At 41.2% G+C, this 23,069-nt stretch overlaps 2 protein-coding genes and 1 long non-coding RNA gene across 3 annotated transcripts; 2 read left to right on the top strand and 1 right to left on the bottom strand.

Annotated features, from left to right (window-relative positions):
* Positions 1-45: 45 nt before the first annotated feature.
* Positions 46-5,151, top strand: LOC5502736 (phosphate carrier protein, mitochondrial). The gene is made up of 7 exons (XM_001623856.3): positions 46-292; positions 1,981-2,108; positions 2,446-2,625; positions 3,197-3,378; positions 3,700-3,816; positions 3,932-3,987; positions 4,588-5,151. The coding sequence occupies exons 1-7, from the start codon at positions 169-171 to the stop codon at positions 4,866-4,868; spliced, it is 1,068 nt and encodes a 355-aa protein (XP_001623906.1). The 5' UTR covers positions 46-168; the 3' UTR covers positions 4,869-5,151.
* A 6,813-nt stretch (positions 5,152-11,964) lies between these two features.
* LOC116612362 lies at positions 11,965-15,732 on the bottom strand. The gene is made up of 2 exons (XR_004293876.2): positions 15,552-15,732; positions 11,965-12,107 (listed from the first exon to the last, which is right to left on the bottom strand). It is a non-coding gene; the product is annotated as an uncharacterized LOC116612362 (long non-coding RNA).
* A 4,799-nt stretch (positions 15,733-20,531) lies between these two features.
* Positions 20,532-22,658, top strand: LOC5504707 (fez family zinc finger protein 2). The gene is made up of 2 exons (XM_032373020.2): positions 20,532-21,056; positions 21,279-22,658. The coding sequence occupies exons 1-2, from the start codon at positions 20,993-20,995 to the stop codon at positions 22,256-22,258; spliced, it is 1,044 nt and encodes a 347-aa protein (XP_032228911.2). The 5' UTR covers positions 20,532-20,992; the 3' UTR covers positions 22,259-22,658.
* Positions 22,659-23,069: the final 411 nt, after the last annotated feature.

Below are 23,069 nucleotides of genomic sequence, written 5' to 3'. Positions count from 1 at the left end.
ATGCTATTGTGGCAGGATGCGTATTACCTCGTTACGTCTGTTTACGTCTCTCCCATAATCCCTAGCGTGCGTTCTTTTCTCGTGTATCAAGCGAAAGGAGCTTGAAAGCTCAAGCGAAGTCTTCTCCTAAAACTGCAAATTAATCTGTCCAAATAACGATCAACGGACATGTTTTCCAGATATTTTGAAACAGCAAAAAACAGCACGTTAGGTGATCCATTATCTGTCGCAAAATGCCCCAGCGATGTCAGGTCACATCGGAATTCCAGTCGTCTAATGGCTTCGGCCGCTGGTAAGTCACATGAAAATTTTGGGAACTTGCCGGTACTGATTTAAAAAGACTGTTCTCTACCTGTGCTTAAATCCAAGTATGCTTCTAAGACAGAAATCTACCTTGAAAGTCTTTGTGCCATAAGATCTGAGAGTTTCTGTTTTGTGACTAGCAGATCTGTTTAAATCTTTTTGGGAAAATGCCGGTTTGGTAAAGCATGGTCATTGCGCGCCGGGAAAATTCTTTACCGGATAATTAAGGATTCAATAATAGCCACTTCTTATTTCTCTACTTAAAATGTTTCACGGGGTTAAGAGGGTTAAGGTTAAGATTTATTAGAGATGTTTTATTAGGTATTTCAAAAGTTACGAGATTCGTATTTGGTCCAGTTCCGTTTACCGGCGTTTTATGTTGCAAATTGCGTAATTTTATGGGAAAAACCGCTGAAAATAGTAAAAATTTTCAGAGTTTATTATGACAAACATCTAATAAGAAAGTGAATATTTAAGAAATCTAATGAAACATTTGTTAATAAAAGAGAAATATACCCTAGCAAAGACTGATAAAAGTTTTTACTAGATTTACTAGTTTTTACCTATTTATTATTAATTTATATTTAGATTTATATATTTAGATTTATATATATTTTGTCATCTTTTCTTGATACGAAAGTGTTGAAAAGTAATAAAGTAGAAGTAGAAGTAGAAGAGAGAAGAAAAGATAAAGATTACATGCTTTATAGCCTACGTGAAGCCGCTGACTCGCGAAATCCTCTCGTAGCGTCTACACAACGCCGGCGATAATCGTGTTCCAGGACGCCATTGTAATACATTTGAATAAATGAATTTTGACATCTATGCATGGCTTTTCTCTTATTCAGCAAGCGAAACACGTTCAGGTTTCGTCCTGCAAAACAAACATTCCAATATCGCCTCCAAATGCTGCTACTTTCCAAGTGCACATTCCTTCGTTTTAATTCTGCTAATGTTTACCTGCATTCTTTGTAAGAGGATAATTGAGAAAGATTACGAATGGTATCTCGTTGATAGCAAGCGCTCCTCGACTTTCAGCGTTCGATGTGAACTCGAGCATTTAGATTTCTGTGTACACAACACAAGCGCATAATTCAGGAGTTGCCGTGATCTGCAGCTTAAAATGAAAAATTTGGTAAAAACCTAGCCATTTTGGATAGAACTTTGGAAAATAACTAATATAACGAAATTGCTTGGTAAATGAAAGACTTTCTGTAGAAAGACATCGACATCATCGTTCAGAAAAGCAAAGAAAGCCTTCTCTTGTTCTTTGTGTGGTTTCTCTATCCCAAATAACGTTGACACATGTCTAAGGCTGAACTTAGGACAGATTTATCACGATTAGGTGGGAGAGTCGTCATGTTTTTCTCCATATTTGAACCGCTAGATAAACTCACAGGAACCTATAATTTCAACTTCTGATATCTGGGCCAATCAAAATATCCAAGAGAAAGTTACTAAGTCAGTGGCCAATCAGAGACTATTATAGGTTTTCCTGTGAAAGCCGTGACGTCACGGGACACGATTATCGCCGGCGTTGCGTAGACGCTATGAGAGGATTTCGCGAGTCATCGGCTACACGTAGGCTACATTCTTTAGAGTTCTCTGTAGCGTACTTACTTTACAAGTGGTTTTGTAAGATTATCCTGTTTTGACCAAAGTTGCTGGTGATTACAGGTGAGCAACATAGCTGTGAGTTTGGTAGCGCCAAGTACTATGCCCTGTGTGGTTTTGGAGGAATTCTCAGTTGTGGGCTCACTCACACAGCAGTGGTTCCACTTGATCTTGTCAAATGCAGAATTCAGGTAACATAACATGTATGACATAAATGAAATCATAAGAGATTTATGCACCAAATGTTCTGCCCTGCCTACTGTATAGTAAGTGAAGAAAACTTTCAGACTAATTATTGTGCAGTAACATTTTTTACATTGTATTTAATAAGAAGGCAATGCATTTATCAGGGTACTTGTATAGGGATATTTTGAATAGTCCTACAATGACTTCCTGCTCGTAGGATCTAAATCTTCTGTGTACCACAAGGAGATCATTAATTTTTATAGAAAGTTTTCAATTGCAATGTGTATATTTTAGCAAAATTTCACTGTGTATGATAGATAATTATGGCCATTGCTTTTGCAGGTTGATCCTAAGAAGTATGGAAGTATGGTGAATGGTTTTAAGATAACATTAAAAGAGGATGGAGTTAGAGGCTTGGCTAGGGGATGGGCACCCACCTTCATTGGCTACTCTATGCAAGGTTTGGGCAAGTTTGGCTTCTATGAAGTATTCAAGATCATGTATGGAAACATGCTAGGAGAGGTGTGTATACATTAGTCCAAAACAACTGTTTATTTCTCTCAAATGGTCAAATGTCAATGTTTATCATACATCAGTTACATCTGAAAATACATGAGAACTCCCAAATAATCACCCATGATTGAAATTTAATAACTTATTTATTAAATTTGATTGGAAGTATCACAGTTTCTTTCTTGGATTACCCGAAGGAAAAAGATTCATTGAGTCACTCTTTATTTTGCGGGAGTGTTAAAGCCGCATTGTCACCAGTTTACTTCCGGTCGATTACATAACAAAATCCGATGATTTTTTACGGAAAACGTGAAAAATATTTCAAAATATTTTAAGCAGTGTGTCTATTGGAAGTTTCTTTCGAGGATGTGATTGATAATTTAGAGCGGATGGCCTGTTTAATATGTCGGATTTTAATAGATTCTTTTGTATTTTAACGGTTGAGGTTTCCGTTGGACCTCCGGAAGTAAACTGGTGACAATGCGCCTTTAACTACAGTATATATATATATATATAAATATTGTAACAGTACAGTTATCCATGTTCTTTATCTCACATGTTGTTGTGCATCTTGTTATAGGAATACTCATATCTGTATAGGACATCTCTGTACCTGGCAGCCTCAGCAAGTGCTGAGTTCTTTGCTGATATTGCTCTTGCTCCAATGGAGGCAGTAAAGGTCCGTATTCAAACACAGCCTGGCTGGGCTGGAACCCTACGCGAGGGCGTCCCCAAGCTCATGAAAGAGGAAGGAATCAGGGGGTAGGTGACATGTTAGTTAACATTAGAAACATGACTCTGTCATAACAAGATGGTGGAAACTTGTGATCACATATTGAAAAATGTTTTGTTAATTAACTGGATCCTTAGCATGATGAGCAACACCAGAAGAAAAACAAAAATGTGTTGCAGGCTTTAAGGCATATCATTAGAACATATATAATTTTGCCAAAATTTTTCACTGAGGTACAGTATAGAAGGCTTTTTTTTTTTTCAAGAAACACAGCAATAACGTTTATAACGTTCCTTTTAGTACTTGGTATTTAAATTCTTCTTTAAGTTTCTCTCTCTTTCGTTATGTAGATTCTACAAGGGTCTCCCCCCACTGTGGATGAGACAGATCCCTTACACCATGATGAAGTTTGCATGCTTCGAGAGGACAGTTGAGGCACTCTACAAATATGTTGTCCCTAAACCAAGGTCAGTAAACTAATGTTTTTTTTTACTGCCTTACCTCGAGCTTTTTGGTTGTCATGGTGTGTTGCAGAGAAATGCCCAAATCCTATTAACTTATAACTGCCTTTCTTTTCTGTAGGAGCGAGTGCACTAAGCCTGAGCAGCTAGTGGTCACCTTTGCTGCAGGTTATATTGGTAAGTACCCTCCCTTTCCTATCAGCTGCCACTAGTACCCTTCCACTCCCATCAGCTGCCACCAGTGCCCTTCCACTCCCATCAGCTGCCACCAGTACCTTCCACTCTCATCAGCTGCCACCAGTACCTTCCACTCCCTTCAGCTGCCACCAGTACCCTTCCACTCCCATCAGCTGCCACCAGTACCCTTCCACTCCCATCAGCTGCCACCAGTACTCTTCCACTCCCATCAGCTGCCACCAGTACCCTTCCACTCCCATCAGCTGCCACCAGTTCCCTTCCACTGCCATCAGCTGCCACCAGTACCCTTCCACTCCCTTCAGCTGCCACCAGTACCCTTCCACTCCCATCAGCTGCCACCAGTACTCTTCCACTCCCATCAGCTGCCACCAATACCCTTCCACTCCCATCAGCTGCCACCAGTACCCTTCCACTCCCATCAGCTGCCACCAGTACCCTTCCACTCCCATCAGCTGCCACCAGTTCCCTTCCACTCCCATCAGCTGCCACCAGTACCCTTCCACTCCCATCAAATGAGAAATCAGACTTTTATTTCCATAAAATGTTGGATGATTATTGATTATTCTTTTTCATGTACAGCTGGTGTCTTCTGTGCTATTGTGTCTCACCCTGCTGACACTGTGGTCTCCAAGCTTAACAATGACGTAGGCAGCACGCCTATCCAAGCAGCAAGAGACCTTGGAATGAAGGGGCTGTGGAAGGGACTTGGACCCCGTATTGTCATGATTGGAACCCTCACTGCCCTGCAGTGGTTCATCTATGACTCAGTGAAGGTGTTCTTCAGACTCCCACGCCCACCACCACCAGAGGAGCCTGAGAGCTTGAAGAGGAAGCGCCTTGCAGCCCAACAGGCTGTCTAAACTACACCCTCCCCTCATACAGCTCCTTGATTAGCCTCTCAGGGACGTGTTTTTATTGTACTAGTCTGACATGTAGTCTTGAAGTGTGAGCCGGATCTGTGGAAAGCTCATTTGATGGACAGTTTGCAATCTAAAAGCACCTACTGCACTTCAAGTGTATTGCTTCTCCTGATTTTTTTTTAATGGTGCACTTGTGGGAAATGAGTGAAATTCCATATGGATCAATATAGAATGTATTAAATGGATGCGACGCTTTCAATAAAGATGGTATTTAAGTTGCTAATCTTGAACTTTGTTTGTTGATGAAATAATTCTGATTTGATATAGATCAAGATGGGAAAAGGAAAGTGGATAGAAAACTGAAAGGAAAAAAGTATTTTAATACCAGTTAAAACTGGTTTTGATGGAACAAAGTGGTCAGGATTCTGAAAACATTTGAATCAACATTAGACAGGACCAGGTTGAGATGGGGGAAGGGGGGGGGGATCTGAAAAACTACACTCAACAGAAAGGAACATTAAAATTAGAAAAAAAAAATAAAATAACATTGTGAGCTAGATGCAGATACCTACCTGTAACTTTGTTTTTCGTTTAAACTGACATCAATTGCAGGCCCTTTCAAGTTATCACACTTTTTCACCAAGCAGACATTACCTAATTTAAAAACCTGGCCTAATAGCTTCACAAGCAGGAGCCCAACCACTATCCTGATGTGGTTATATCCAGTGATATGCACTAGAATAGTGGTGATGTACACTGGACTAGTGGTGATGTACATTGGACTAGTGGTGATGTACACTGGACTAGTGGTGATGTACACTGGACTAGTGGTGATGTACATTGGACTAGTGGTGATGTACATTGGACTAGTGGTGATGTCCACTGGACTAGTGGTGATGTACACTGGACTAGTGGTGATGTCCACTGGACTAGTGGTGATGTATATTGGACTAGTGGTGATGTCCACTGGACTAGTGGTGATGTGTAGTGGACTAGTGGTGATGTCCACTGGACTAGTGGTGATATACTCTGGACTAGTGGTGATGTACTCTGGACTAGTGGTGATGTACACTGGACTAGTGGTGATGTACACTGGACTAGTGGTGATGTACACTGGACTAGTGGTGAAGTACTCTGGACTAGTGGTGATGTACACTGGACTAGTGGTGATGTACACTGGACTAGTGGTGATGTACTCTGGACAAGTGGTGATGTACACTGGACTAGTGGTGACGCACTCTGGACAAGTGGTGATGTACACTAGACTAGTGGTGATGTATATTGGACTAGTGGTGATGTGCACTGGACTAGTGATGATGTGCACTGGACTAGAGGTGATGTCCACTGGACTAGTGGTGATGTGCACTGGACTAGTGGTGATGTACATTGGACTAGTTGTGATATACATTGGACTAGTGGTGATGTACACTGGACTAGTGGTGATGTACACTGCACTAGTGGTGATGTACACTGGACTAGTGGTGATGTACACTGGACTAGTGGTGATGTGTACTGGACTAGTGGTGATGTACACTGGACTCTTGGTGATCTGCACTGGACTAGTGATGATGCACACTGGGCTAGTTGTGATGCACACTGGACTAGTGGTGATGTATATTGGACTAGTGGTGATGTGTAGTGGACTAGTGGTGATGTACACTGGACTAGTGGTGATGTACTCTGGACAAGTGGTGATGTACACTGGACTAGTGGTGATGTACACTGGACTAGTGGTGATGTATATTGGACTAGTGGTGATGTGCACTGGACTAGTGGTGATGTACTCTGGACAAGTGGTGATATACTCTGGACTAGTGGTGATGTACACTAGACTAGTGGTGATGTATATTGGACTAGTGGTGATGTGCACTGGACTAGTGGTGATGTGCACTGGACTAGTGGTGATGTACTCTGGACTAGTGGTGATGTACACTGGACTAGTGGTGATGTACACTGGACTAGTGGTGATGTACTCTGGACAAGTGGTGATGTACACTGGACTAGTGGTGATGTACTCTGGACAAGTGGTGATGTACACTAGACTAGTGGTGATGTATATTGGACTAGTGGTGATGTGCACTGGACTAGTGGTGATGTGCACTGGACTAGTGGTGATGTCCACTGGACTAGTGGTGATGTGCACTGGACTAGTGGTGATGTACATTGGACTAGTTGTGATGTACATTGGACTAGTGGTGATGTGCACTGGACTAGTGGTGATGTACACTGAACTAGTGGTGATGTACACTGGACTAGTGGTGATGTACACTGGACTAGTGGTGATGTACACTGGACTAGTGGTGATGTACACTGGACTAGTTGTGATGTACACTGGACTAGTGGTGATGTACACTGGACTAGTGGTGATGTCCACTGGACTAGTGGTGATGTGCACTGGACTAGTGGTGATGTACATTGGACTAGTTGTGATGTACATTGGACTAGTGGTGATGTGCACTGGACTAGTGGTGATGTACACTGAACTAGTGGTGATGTACACTGGACTAGTGGTGATGTACACTGGACTAGTGGTGATGTACACGGGACTAGTGGTGATGTACACTGGACTAGTGGTGATGTACACTGGACTAGTGGTGATGTGTACTGGACTAGTGGTGATGTGTACTGGACTAGTGGTGATGTACACTGGACTCTTGGTGATCTGCACTGGACTAGTGGTGATGTCCACTGGACTAGTGGTGATGTGCACTGGACTAGTGGTGATGTACATTGGACTAGTTGTGATGTACATTGGACTAGTGGTGATGTGCACTGGACTAGTGGTGATGTACACTGGACTAGTGGTGATGTACACTGGACTAGTGGTGATGTCCACTGGACTAGTGGTGATGTGCACTGGACTAGTGGTGATGTACATTGGACTAGTTGTGATGTACATTGGACTAGTGGTGATGTACACTGGACTAGTGGTGATGTACATTGGACTAGTGGTGATGTACACTGGACTAGTGGTGATGTACACTGGACTAGTGGTGATGTACACTGGACTAGTTGTGATGTACACTGGACTAGTGGTGATGTACACTGGACTAGTGGTGATGTATATTGGACTAGTGGTGATGTACACTGGACTAGTAGTGATGTACACTGGACTAGTGGTGATGTACACTGGACTAGTGGTGATGTACACTGGACTAGTGGTGATGTGTACTGGACTAGTGGTGATGTGTACTGGACTAGTGGTGATGTGTACTGGACTAGTGGTGATGTGTACTGGACTAGTGATGATGCACACTGGGCTAGTTGTGATGCACACTGGACTAGTGGTGATGTATATTGGACTAGTGGTGATGTGTAGTGGACTAGTGGTGATGTACACTGGACTAGTGGTGACGTACGCTGGACTAGTGGTGATGTACATTGGACTAGTGGTGATGTACACTGGACTAGTGGTGATGTACACTGGACTAGTGGTGATGTACACTGGACTAGTGGTGATGTGTACTGGACTAGTGGTGATGTGTACTGGACTAGTGGTGATGTGTACTGGACTAGTGATGATGCACACTGGGCTAGTTGTGATGCACACTGGACTAGTGGTGATGTATATTGGACTAGTGGTGATGTGTAGTGGACTAGTGGTGATGTACACTGGACTAGTGGTGACGTACGCTGGACTAGTGGTGATGTACATTGGACTAGTGGTGATGTACACTGGACTAGTAGTGATGTACACTGGACTAGTGGTGATGTACACTGGACTAGTGGTGATGTACACTGGACTAGTGGTGATGTGTACTGGACTAGTGGTGATGTGTACTGGACTAGTGGTGATGTGTACTGGACTAGTGGTGATGTGTACTGGACTAGTGATGATGCACACTGGGCTAGTTGTGATGCACACTGGACTAGTGGTGATGTATATTGGACTAGTGGTGATGTGTAGTGGACTAGTGGTGATGTACACTGGACTAGTGGTGACGTACGCTGGACTAGTGGTGATGTACATTGGACTAGTGGTGATGTACACTGGACTAGTGGTGATGTACATTGGACTAGTGGTGATGTACATTGGACTAGTGGTGATGTGTAGTGGACTAGTGGTGATGTACATTGGACTAGTGGTGATGTGAACTGGACTAGTGGTGATGTACTCTGGACAAGTGGTGATGTGTACTGGACTAGTGGTGCTGTCCACTGGACTAGTGGTGATGTACTCTGGACTAGTGGTGATGTATATTGGACTAGTGGTGATGTACTCTGGACTAGTGGTGATGTATATTGGACTAGTGGTGATGTATATTGGACTAGTGGTGATGTATATTGGACTAGTGGTGATGTACACTGGACTAGTGGTGATGTCCACTGGACTAGTGGTGATATACTCTGGACTAGTGGTGATGTACTCTGGACTAGTGGTGATGTACACTGGACTAGTGGTGATGTACACTGGACTACTGGTGATGTGTAGTGGACTAGTGGTGATGTACTCTGTCTGGACTAGTGGTGATGTACACTGGACTAGTGGTGATGTACACTGGACTAGTGGTGATGTACACTGGACTAGTGGTGATGTACACTGGACTAGTGGTGATGTCCACTGGACTAGTGGTGATGTACACTGGACTAGTGGTGATGTCAACTGGACTAGTGGTGATGTTTAGTGGACTAGTTGTGATGTACACTGGACTAGTGGTGATGTACTCTGGACAAGTGGTGATGTTTTCTGGACAAGTGGTGATGTACACTGGACTAGTGGTGATGTACACTGGACTAGTGGTGATGTACACTGGACTAGTGGTGATGTACTCTGGACAAGTGGTGATGTGCACTGGACTAGTGGTGATGTCCACTGGACTAGTGGTGATGTACACTGGACTAGTGGTGATGTACACTGGACTAGTGGTGATGTTCACTGGACTAGTGGTGATGTCCACTGGACTAGTGGTGATGTCCACTGGACTAGTGGTGATGTCCACTGGACTAGTGGTGATGTTTAGTGGACTAGTTGTGATGTACACTGGACTAGTGGTGATGTACTCTGGACAAGTGGTGATGTACTCTGGACAAGTGGTGATGTACACTGGACTAGTGGTGATGTACTCTGGACTAGTGGTGATGTACACTGGACTAGTGGTGATGTACACTGGACTAGTGGTGATGTACTCTGGACAAGTGGTGATGTACTCTGGACAAGTGGTGATGTACACTGGACTGTTGGTGATGTACTCTGGACTAGTGGTGATGTACACTGGACTAGTGGTGATGTACACTGGACTAGTGGTGATGTACACTGGACTAGTGGTGATGTACTCTGGACAAGTGGTGATGTACACTGGACTAGTGGTGATGTACTCTGGACAAGTGGTGATGTCCACTGGACTAGTGGTGATATACTCTGGACTAGTGGTGATGTGTACTGGACTAGTTGTGATGTACACTTTACTAGTGGTGATGTGCACTGGACTAGTGGTGATGTACTCTGGACTAGTGGTGATGTACACTGGACTAGTGGTGATGTCCACTGGACTAGTGGTGATGTGTAGTGGACTAGTGGTGATGTACACTGGACTAGTGGTGATGTACTCTGGACAAGTGGTGATGTACACTAGACTAGTGGTGATGTACACTGGATTAGTGGTGATGTATATTGGACTAGTGGTGATGCACACTGGACTAGTGGTGATGCACACTGGACTAGTGGTGATGTGCACTGGACTAGTGGTGATGTCCACTGGACTAGTGGTGATGTGCACTGGACTAGTGGTGATGTCCACTGGACTAGTGGTGATGTATATTGGACTAGTGGTGATGCACACTGGACTAGTTGTGATGTACACTGGACTAGTGGTGATGTCCACTGGACTAGTGGTGATGCACACTGGACTAGTGGTGATGTACACTGGACTAGTGGTGATGTACACTGGACTAGTGGTGATGTACACTGGACTAGTGGTGATGTACACTGGACTAGTGGTGATGTACTCTGGACAAGTGGTGATGTACACTGGACTAGTGGTGATGTACTCTGGACAAGTGGTGATGTCCACTGGACTAGTGGTGATATACTCTGGACTAGTGGTGATGTGTACTGGACTAGTTGTGATGTACACTTTACTAGTGGTGATGTGCACTGGACTAGTGGTGATGTACTCTGGACTAGTGGTGATGTACACTGGACTAGTGGTGATGTCCACTGGACTAGTGGTGATGTGTAGTGGACTAGTGGTGATGTACACTGGACTAGTGGTGATGTACTCTGGACAAGTGGTGATGTACACTAGACTAGTGGTGATGTACACTGGATTAGTGGTGATGTATATTGGACTAGTGGTGATGCACACTGGACTAGTGGTGATGCACACTGGACTAGTGGTGATGTGCACTGGACTAGTGGTGATGTCCACTGGACTAGTGGTGATGTGCACTGGACTAGTGGTGATGTCCACTGGACTAGTGGTGATGTATATTGGACTAGTGGTGATGCACACTGGACTAGTTGTGATGTACACTGGACTAGTGGTGATGTCCACTGGACTAGTGGTGATGCACACTGGACTAGTGGTGATGTACACTGGACTAGTGGTGATGTACACTGGACTAGTGGTGATGTACACTGGATTAGTGGTGATGTATATTGGACTAGTGGTGATGCACACTGGACTAGTGGTGATGTGCACTGGACGAGTGGTGATGTGCACTGGACTAGTGGTGATGTGCACTGGACTAGTGGTGATGTATATTGGACTAGTGGTGATGCACAGTGGACTAGTGGTGATGTGCACTGGACTAGTGGTGATGTCCACTGGACTAGTTGTGATGTACACTTTACTAGTGGTGATGTGCACTGGACTAGTGGTGATGTACACTGGACTAGTGGTGATGTGTACTGGACTAGTGGTGATGTGTACTGGACTAGTGGTGATGTACTCTTGACTAGTTGTGATGCACACTGGACTAGTTGTGATGTACACTTTACTAGTGGTGATGTGCACTGGACTAGTGGTGATGTCCACTGGACTAGTGGTGATGTGTAGTGGACTAGTTGTGATGTACACTTTACTAGTGGTGATGTGCACTGGGCTTGGGGTAAAGTACACTGAAAAATCGTGGCTTGAGTGATCTTGACAATTCATTATTTCTTCTTCATTTTATTTAATATCACCTTACATTTATTGTACAAGGACCACTTATTAACAATCTAGTAGGACAGTTAGTTACATCAACATTTTCTGCAGCATTTTCTTTAATAGCAAAGATGCGTGAATTGCTGTTTTTCTGAAAAGAAGGGGGAAAAATAAACATGAGTTAAGTTATGCGCTCAGCTGTCTTCATATAACTATCATCTCTAATAAGAAATGTGAATTAAAATTAAAATATTACACAAATGTCATAGCAAATAAGACGGCTAAGTCGGCCATTTAATTGGACAGAATGAGACACGCCGCAAAGAAATCAGATGAAACTCCTCAGTAAGGAGTGCCAGGGAATCGATCTAGCTGAAATATTCCATCTGCAGAATACACAATTTCAAGTTTATTAATTGAATATTTGGCATGTGGTAAGAAAATAAATGCCTTATCGTACCAAGGCCACTAGTATTTTTTTGGAATGATAACAGTAATGAGATTTTGGCGATAGAATAATCAAATAACGTGCGGTTTTTTTCATCGTATTTATGGCTAGTCTTTTTGCGTCCTGTTGTTGCATAACGAATTATATTTTAAAATACTCGTTAAATATTTGGGGGTATTTGCTCGTAGCTCTCCGGGAAAAAAACTTAAAAGTGCCTTAAAGTATCTTTGAGTTAAAAGAGCCTTAAAGTATCTTTGAGCGTTAACAATATAAAAGTATTTTTTTCCTTCGACGTGGTTTCTAAAAATGCTTTGAAAACAGGGATGTCATTAGCCGTTATAACTTTTAAATCATGTTTTTTAAGATTGCTCTAATTTGGATGCACGCATAAGCAAGTTTACAATAAATCGTTTCGTTTGACCTCGAGTTTTGCCAAACATACGAAATGAAGCAACGAAAAGTATTCTTTCATTTTTCATTAATGGGCCATTTATCAAGATTAAAATTTGAGTTGACGACTTATGTTGGTTTGTATGAGGCTTATTCTGTGAACGTTTATCATATACCCGCAAACCTTACAAAGAGAACATTTCATTGATGCCTCATCGTCTAAAATATACTTGTCATAAAAACTGCAATCCGAGAGACTTAACTCGTTGCTTAAGCTCGCTCAACCCGTTTCCCATCGTTTGTGGCAAAGGCATAAAATGGTCTTCTCTGCGACCACAAATAAAGAGAGCCCTTCAAAAGAGCAGTGTGAATGAGAGCGTTAAGAGCAAGAAAACCGCATATATAGTCGAGCGTCTACCTTTGGCCGTGATAAGATACCTTCCTCTAGTTAGTAAATCAACAAACACCTGCCTAGCGCGCGCATTGTCCTACTCATTTGTTCTTATCATCTGATGAAATTCCCTAATATTTTGCTGAATATACCACACGAATTTTCCTTTAGCTAATCAACAATATTAGCTAAACTTAATGACTTGCTCGCTGTAAACAAATACGCATCTAAGAGAAGAAATCGGTTATCTTCTTCGCTTTCTCCTCCAAGTGTGTTGAAGCGAAGCTACTCAAAAACGATAAAATTGAGTTTCTAACGAAATAATCGAAATGAAAGCGCATAAGAGGAAAAGAAATATTCAGCCATCCCAAGAACAGCTTGAATGAATGGACGTTTGGCTAAGAGCCTGTATGCGGTCTACGTTTGGAAAAAAACGCGGCGGTGGAATGCAGCGGATTCCTTCGGATAATAGGCGACAGGTCTTGTCTTGTGTTGAGTATAGAGGCATTTCCGGATGCCTATATGTACCTAGAATGGCTTTTAAATGCCTTAGCAGGTGAACCATACAAACCCGGGAAGCGAAATACAATACTACTTGGCAATTTCCTGTTTCTAATGGTAAGAGATAGTTTTCGACAGCCGCTCATAGATCATTAGGGTAACTTGGCGTTTTCGAGATGTATAAAAAAAAGCATGCGAAATGTAAGGTATACCTTTTGAACCGAAAGCTCGCTATCACTACCTTCTTCAGGGTGTTAGACAAATATACATGTCGCTTCTTTTTCGAAAGAAAAAATGCTTTTAAACTACTGTCACGAATTTCGATGCAACAATTTTTCGTATTACGGGGGCAAATATATATACAGTATATATGTAAGTACGCTTCCTAACATCCTTTATGTAAAATGAAAGGGAAGGCTTTATTTTTGACATTGATTGCTGAGTAGGGCTTTCAAGGGGAGATCCGAACATGATAAATAGCATTTTAAATGTAACAGGTTAAAGTATTGGACAATTCTCTATTCTTTTTCGACTCATAAAACACCCAGGGAAGACTTGATCATGCTTTTGTACAAATAGTCTTTTCGTGTTTACTTTAAGCCGTGGAAAGGCCGCAAATTCCTTTCTCATAAAAAATTCAACTTGTATACATTATGAGTTAAAAGTAACGGAGAAAAGAAAAAAAATCTAAAAATTTCTCTCTGAACTCGATATTGGCTTAGAGTAACAGACAGAAGAGAAACTAAACATAACAATAGCGCCTCTAGTAAACCAAATACTAGTTTTCGAAAGTACAACGGCGCATTTCGGGTCCATTTACCGGCTCTTTGATTCAGCCTTTTCCCTTGCGACATATGGATTCGATACATTGTCGCTTATGAGATCTAACGATATGCTAGGTAATTATGGTGATAGATGGTTCGTCTAGCTGCACTCGATCAAGACAAAACCGGCGCGTGCCTCTAAAAAACGATACGTTCAACTGGCACAGATTAGATAGGGTACTATCACAAACAATCTTTTTTTTTCTTCCTTCTGGTTCTATGCTCTATTTCTTCCTCGGGTTTTTGCTACCTCACGGTGAGATATTTGGAAAAATGGTTAAAGATTTTTACGATGTATAAAGTCTATCAAAGAATCCTTCAATGGTTTGGCATGCGCGCGTATTGCGAGCGCCGGTTTGCAAAAGCATATTTCGTGACGAAAAATTGCGAAGTAGAATATTTTCTCAGAGCAAACGCTATCATTTTATATTTGAATAGGATTGTAGCTAAAGGGACAGCGTAGGAGAAGGTTTCTTTTATTCTATCACTACTTTTTCTTGTCATGAGGTCGACAACAACTCCATTTTGTTTGGAATAATGCCTTCAAAGAATTCCAGTATTTGTAAGCAAAAGAAAGAACCGAAATCAGTCAACACGGTGGCTTGTAGAATGGCGAATAAATAGAAAACTCTTTAAATTAGTACTGAAAGGCAAAATGAGAGATAAAAAGCAGATACCATCATCATTTCGATGAGTAATGGAAAAAAACTGTTTAATGGACTATACATGGCTTAAAAATGTAGAGGTAATAGTGGTTTACATTTTGTGAAGGGTTTTGTTTAGAGTGCAGTTCTTGAAAGCTTTTGTTACATCTCTTTCGAGGTGAATGTCTTCTGTCTTCTAAGGTTTATGTATTGTCGATTCGCTTCAACAACATTTTTTCTATACACAATTACTGGGAAATTCCTAAACACAAGGAAAAAAAAATCCATCGTATAACAGGTACCTTTTTTGAACATGCTCTAACAAGTAATCTTTGGGAATTCTCTTATCCTAAAAGCTTCAAGCGCACATGTGGTTTTTCGTTTTCTTTAAAAATACCTTGAGTATTCCGGTACATTACAGCACAAAAGGATACAAGCAGCCATGTCCACCTGCTTCGTACAAAGAGAAATGCTCTATTCACATTACACAGACAAGAATTTAACATTTCTTTGGCTAATTTTCCAAGAGAAAGAGAGAAATTAATCTTACATTAGCTGATAATATGGTCTGTTTTGCATTACTCAAATAATAAATGATAGTTACGAAAATACGATATCTGCTGGTAGTGGCTTTTTTGTGCAATGAGCATGTAAAAGTCTTTAGTTCTAAAGGATTAGTAAAGAATTTTCAAGTGGTTATTCGTGATTGCTGGTTTAGATTGCTTTTCTTTTGATTCCTTTCATTAGGTGTTGAATCATTGCGAAAACCGGGACATTTAGGTACATTTTCAACATTTTGTTTGTTAATACAGTCGTTATATGTTCTTTTACTCACACTTTTTTCAGAAAAAATACATACTTTTCTTTCTAGTGCTCTCATCGGTAAATAGCAAGGTGAAGTTTTATTGTCCAAACTCAAATAATATCCATGAAATGGAAGCGAGCTAACTGTTGAGATATTTGCTAACCATGCCTTGTGATACAATTTGTTATGTACAATACAAAAACCGATAAAACACGGTACAATTGAAAGAGGACTACAAAAATAACAGTTGAAGTATGGTATATAAGTTTTTTTAATTTTAAAACATGTATGTATAAATTGTAAAACACAACAGTCTCGCAACTGGCAGACTTCTGGTCCATATGCTACGCTAAGAAAATAATTCAAAATAAGGAAATATAGGGAAATAATAAAATAAAAAAAACAGCCCAGCCCCAGATAATCAAATTTCTAAAAAAAAAATCTAATTGTATCTTCGATAGTTTCTGTTCCTTAGAAAAAGATAGACACTATTAAAAAAATAGCTCCTTAATGGCCTAACGATGAACGTTTATGAAGTTTAATAGCATTTTTTTCAATAAGACATCTGATTAATATTTTTTACCCTTACTAGGCAATAATTTATAGAGTTGCTACCACATAAACGTTACATTTTACTCAAAATCAAATTCCATATTAAACTGTGCATCCTCCTACAGTCCTATAAACCACAATTTTAAAATTGCTCTGCTGAATTGGTTTGGAAAACACCTCAAAGGCCAAATGAATCTTTAATAAGTTGTTGAGAGTTTGTCGAAAAAATGCCGACACTGAGAATTTTAATAAGGGGAAACTTAACAGAGACACTAATATTCCTTCTACCTAATTTTTTTGTCCAACTAATCCTGAAATTCAAGATTAAATACTGTTAAAATGAGATTTGAATGACGGTGTACACAATTAGGGAATTACGGGGACTTTGTGTTGATGTTTGTCTAAAGCACGTGCCGTAGGACAACCTAATAGCATACACGAGGCGCTCTCTCAAACTGGACGGTCTTGACGCAATTAGACTCACTAAATTACTTCTTAGTGAGGATGAGCTAATTAGAGAACAACGTGAAAAAAGCCTCCCCGTTGAGAACTCCCATTAAATCATAAAACTGTGGTTTTGCAACAACTAAAAACGAGCGCCATGCTCTGTGTTATCGTAAATTGAATTTCGTTCAGAACGCGTGCCATTGTGTCGAAAGTGCTGAGTTAAGTCCAAAAAGAGGTGATGTGTATAGCGGGATTGGTGCTAAAACCCTTCTTTCAGCGGCACGCTTTTACTTTTAAAACCCCTTTCTGTTTACACGAGCCATTGTGCCTCCCACGCGTAATCACCCAATTTTTGTACACGTTTAAGAATTAATTCGAGTAAATATTTACCTAATAAAATGCTCAAATTCTTTTCTAAGCCATTGAAAAATGTAGCGCTATAAATTGAGTAGTGATCTAGCTATTGTCTGTTGGAGGAATTCTTTTGAATTGTTCTAGTTGGTCGCGGTTTATTTTGTAACTGTTTTCGACCTCATCTTTGGGCTTATCAACATTCAATCCAGCATTTAGTCTTTGGTCTCGTGTTCATGTTGAATGTTACCGTTTACTAATAGCTAAATTTACCATAACTTGCAATGTTATAAAGCTTGAAATAAACTCTCTTAATGAGCTTAATTTGTCTCGTTCAATATTCTATTCGGTCACCTGTCATAAATACTTTTTCTTTGTCTTAGGAGGCGAAACCGCACAAACTTAGAATCCTTTCAGTACACTCAACATTTAAACGGCTTCCCTGGACACAAACAATGAATCAAAACCATTCTTGGAAAAAATGAACAAAACAAAAAACAAGATTTTTTTTTACAAAGTTTCTAAAAGTTTGGCCAAGCTCCCAAGGCACATGTGTTGTGTGACATCTGTTTCTGCATTATCTTTTCTAAACAGTTGCTTGGGAGGGCGGGATATCGCAATCATTAAAACTCAGAAGATGGCCCCAAAGAGCCATAGACTACCTTTATCGAGCTTGCTATTTGTCAGTTTATCCAGCTAAATAGGTCTGCCACGCGACCTAAGCAAAATAAGCATTGTTCCTCGCCCCAAGTCTACCAAAATGTTTAATTAGCAATCGGACTATCTAAGCTTGCGAGTACATGCTCAAGACCCCCGTGTCAATCACAGGTTTTGTTTTTCAACAAGCCACGCGAGCAAGATAGGGTCCACGCGACGAGTATTCAAACACTGCTGACCCCGTCTACCAGGTGCGCCTTGCTAGGGGATTGTACGGGGGTACGCCGTCCATGTACCTCTCCTGCAGGTCCTTAATTACTTTAAAATGAATCTGCCGTATGCTATGGGCTCTTCGCCTGCTCAATACGTAACCAGTGAATTAATCGACAACTAGATAAACACAATGAAACGACAATACTCAAACGAACGTCTGTCACGGCCACTTGGCACATACCCACCCCCCGATTCTGGCTATCTTCCAATCAAAACATGTTTCTGGACCATAATCGGAGATTTTGAGATAAACTTGAACCTTATTAAAGTCTCTGGGGTTTTGTTCAACGTACATCGAGGCGCCAAAAAACTTCGCAAAAAAAGAGAATCAAACAAAGCCGCACACCACTCGACTTAGACATGATGGTACCGTGTGTTCTTGATCTTTTTGCACCGTGACAGTATTTTTCGAGTCTCTCTTTTTGCTCTAGGTCAATTTAACTCAGGATCCTTGAGTATTGTCTGCCAATAATTTGATTGAAGACTACTCAATTAAATGACGTTTTACAACTGAACGGGAAAAGAGTGAAAGAAGTGGGCGACCCACAAGTATCATAAACGTGTTGTGCAATTATTGAATTGTATTTTTAAATGTAAACACAAATTGTACTTCGGAAGCCCTATACAAAACGGTAGTTAGGGAGAATGCAGGGAGCTTTAACAACCATAGTTGGAAAAAAAAGGAAATATTTGACACATCCAGTTAGTAGTAAAGTGTTAACAGAACAAAATAAAAGAATGGACTAAACGAAAACGCTTTGATCTACCCGAGTTTACGACCAACTCCACTGCACTACTGACTTTTGATCTTTTTGCTATGCGTTGTTTATCTTTTTTGCAACCATCAAAATTCTATACTATATTTCCCCCTTGTGGCTTCACAAAAATGACGGTCCCCCTTTGATCAAGATAAGCCTGTTTTGTTGGCAGAGGATTGTAAAGTGTGTCTGTGTGCGCGTGACTTTTTTTTTTTTTTTTTTTTGCTTTTTTTGCTTTTTTTTCTCCAGGCTCGCGCCGGTTTAAGAATGAGGGTGCAGTAGACGCGTGGTCACGCATTGTTTGTTGACAAGAAAATTAGCATAAGAAAGGCGTGTAGTAGAATGCACGCGGACAGTTTAGAAACACGCGGGTTCACCGGGATGTTGTTCGAACGAACAATGACCCTATAGTCCGCATTTATAGATATTTTGTCATATACTGGATTATGGAAATCGTTTTTCGAATGCCCGCAAACAAATGCGTGAATTAACTCGGTCGCTCCAACGGTCTTTTGGCGAGCTGGCGAGCTAACTTAGTATACTTCTCTACTCATTTCGCAGTACTGTAACAGACACTAGAAACATAAAAAGCGCTTATCGGTATCAAATCTCGCAAAATGATACTAGTGTACGCGGGAAAAAATCAGATTTAAAAATAGAGTCACCTGGAGAGGACTTAACGCTCACAATAAGACCATTACAATCAAATCAAATCTGAATTTACACGCAAAACGATGTGCGAGTGGCAGTGCATTCACTTTCCATAATCACTGTTTTATTCATTCTTTGTTTCTGCTCACTATTAAATATTTAAACCTTTTTAATGCTGACTGAACAATTATCGAACTATGAGAGACAGGGTTGTATGGAATAAATGTTTATTTAAAAAAGCTTCGTTCTTTCTTGGGGAAATTACACACACAAAAAGAAGCCACAGTTGTTCAGTACAAGCCCCAAATCCATGCAAAATACTGTGGTTTCGTCCCTAGGGAATCAATTTCGCAATTCTGATTAATTTCTTGTAGAGCGCGCGCTAGCATTTTAGTGAATTTACCTAATATGGATTGAAACATCTGTTAACCATGTAATAGTGTTCCGGTTACAGAACTTTTCTCTCCTCTGGCATCTCGGAATTAGGTGTCGCGACCCCAACAAGCGTGCCGAAGAATAGATTCTTTGGAGAAAACGTCCTAAAAAGAATAGTCGCATTACATTGTAACGTAAATAGAAAAAAATCTCTTCTGTACAGAGGTGTCGCGCATAGTCATATAGATTAAACATTACTTTCGTCACTTAAAATATGCAACCAGCTGCCCCGCACTGTGTCTCTTTTGCTTAGTTTTTTTTTCCGCTTCCAACCGATGGAACGCAAATTGTTACAAGATGGTACTATTTGAATGTGAAAATCTCCAATGGAGTCCGATACGTCGGGTTTTTTGAGGGGGTTGAGTCAGTTGGCGAATCTTCTCCAGTAACCAATTGGCAAGCTATTACAAGATTATATTACTGCAGGGCAAACGCGCGAACGAAAGCATTGCAGAAGTCTGTCACGACGTGCAAATTAGTCGTTACAATAGAGTGCTAATTAAAACCCGGGCGTAGGTTGGCTGAACGATTGTTCACGCGTGCCACTGCGCGTGTCACCTCACTGCGCTGTGATTGGCTGGGAGAGCAGTGGGTCTGTAGCGTAAAGAGTAGCGTACTCCAATGAGATTCATTCGGCATACTCGTGGTTGGATAGACTGGCGTATGTTTTTGTTTATATTGTACACTTCTCAGCTGACATAATATGGATAAAGAAAAAAGGGCACACAAGAGCGCTTAAAAGCGGCACGCGCCAGTCGAATTAGCCAGTTGGTAGACCGTCGGCCCTTGTCACAAGTTGATCCTCGTGGACGGAGGGACCATCATCACCTATAAAACTAACTGGAAACAAGCTCTCGTGAGCCGGGGACAGTGATTATCAGATAGCTACCCGCTCGCACAGAACTCAACATGCCACGATCATTTCTTGTCAAGTCCAAAAAAAATTCGTGCTGTTCGTCTTTTTGTGAAGATGGTAAGTTAGATTTGGCATTTTCTAGGCTTCTTCTTCGCCTAATTTTTCTCTCATATTTAGAACTGCTTGAAATGGTGTATAAGGCTCGAACTGTATTTTTTTTTGGATTTAAACTTCCAGTCCCGTCTTGATCGAAATATGCCACACCTCATTAAATATTCATATGCAAACAAACAGAGCGCAGTAAAATCCTAAAATTGCCATTTCTTTTGCTTTTCGCAGGAGTAGCAGAGTTGACAACTCCGCCGAGCTTGTGGGAGCCGATTCGGGTGGAGATTGAACCCGCACAGATCTTCAAGCCGATCAAGCTTAACCTCAGCTCGCTCGACCCAGCGACTCTAACTGGAAAAGGACAGTTCAGCCCGAAATCGCACTTCTTTCACCCTTTTACCTTCAATCCTTTCCGGTTAAGTCCAGATCATCATGGCTACAACAGCAGCGATCGCGACTACACTTCGCCCATGTTCCCGACATCTAGATCGAGTACGCCTGAATCCTTCGACGAATCGCTAGTGCCATCGCCAACAAAAAGTGACGACGGCTTTCCGAGAGCAAGCATCTTCATCCCGGGAAACGCGTTCCTAGATTTGGACAGTACTAAAGCGGAGAGCACTCCACAAGTTAGCTCAACAAACACTGGCAGGAAACGACGCAACGGAACGCCGAAAACTTTCACATGCGAAGTATGCGGAAAAGTGTTTAACGCACACTATAACCTGACGCGTCACATGCCTGTACATACAGGAGCCCGCCCATTTAAGTGCAAGATATGCGGAAAGGGATTCCGGCAAGCTAGCACACTATGCCGGCACAAGATCATTCACACCAAAGAGAAGCCACATAAATGCAACATTTGCGGGAAGGCGTTCAACCGTTCCTCGACTCTGAACACTCACATTCGAATTCACGCAGGCTATAAGCCGTTCCAGTGTGACATTTGTGGGAAAGGTTTTCACCAAAAAGGGAACTATAAAAACCATCGTCTCACGCATACAGGCGAGAAACCTTTCAAGTGTCATATCTGCGGAAAGGCGTTCCATCAAGTGTACAATCTGACATTCCACATGCACACACACAACGAAAAGAAGCCATTTACGTGCTTGGAATGCGGCAAAGGATTCTGTAGAAACTTTGACTTGAAAAAACACGTCCGCAAACTACACGAGAATAAGACTCAGACAGAAAACGGGAAAATCTTGTAAATCAAATTTGTAAATTAGAATTCTTTATAGATATTGCATGTACATAGAAGAAACAAAAAATATTTATTCACCTATGCGGGTAATTTTATCAGTTTACTACTCGAGAGAAGAGATTTGTACATTTGACTCGAAAATTTTATTACCTCAAGTTTAAATAATTAAAATCCCATATATGAAAGAGGTTTACGCAAATGCAAATAGTTCGGATATAACGGCCATGGCACGTGTGCTAACAATAGATACTCCTAAATACAGTGTTAGCTCAAACAATAGGTGACACATTAAAACTGAATGCAAAGGTCTCCTCACACAAGCTAACGCATCTCTCATAAGCTTGTGATACAGAATAGAAGAGTTGTATAGATTGACCGGCTTTAATAAAAACAAAGAAGTTCGCTAATCTTGCTCAAATCTCTTTCTTTTTCTCAGTAATGGGTGTGAGTTGAAACCTAAGTTTAGACTTCTTGTGTCTCTTGAAAAACCTAGCAAGAGGGGGGGGTTCGTTTGTGCTAAATAAACATACAAGCGAGGGCAACATCAAGTGAGTTGAAGACAACATGGCGTCCCCAAGAATAGCCACTTATCAACGCGCTCACACGAAACGCCCTTTCTACCAACTCTAGAATCCAATATTTCTTGTCTGATTATCTACAAAAAAAGGTTAATTTGGAGATGCCAATACTCAACTGGTGCACTTGTCTGATTACGATTGCTTTGAAGTCAGTATAAAAAACAACAATTTATTTTCAACGAGAAAAAATGTCTTAATCTTTGTCTCGCAACGGAAATTCTTACCCATATTTTAATTTTC

Source organism: Nematostella vectensis, chromosome 1 (assembly GCF_932526225.1).
Source record: "Nematostella vectensis chromosome 1, jaNemVect1.1, whole genome shotgun sequence".
In the NCBI taxonomy this organism is placed as follows: domain Eukaryota; kingdom Metazoa; phylum Cnidaria; class Anthozoa; order Actiniaria; family Edwardsiidae; genus Nematostella; species Nematostella vectensis.
The sequence above is the reverse complement of the archived record's forward strand: the minus strand, read 5'-3'. Positions and strand labels throughout refer to the sequence as shown.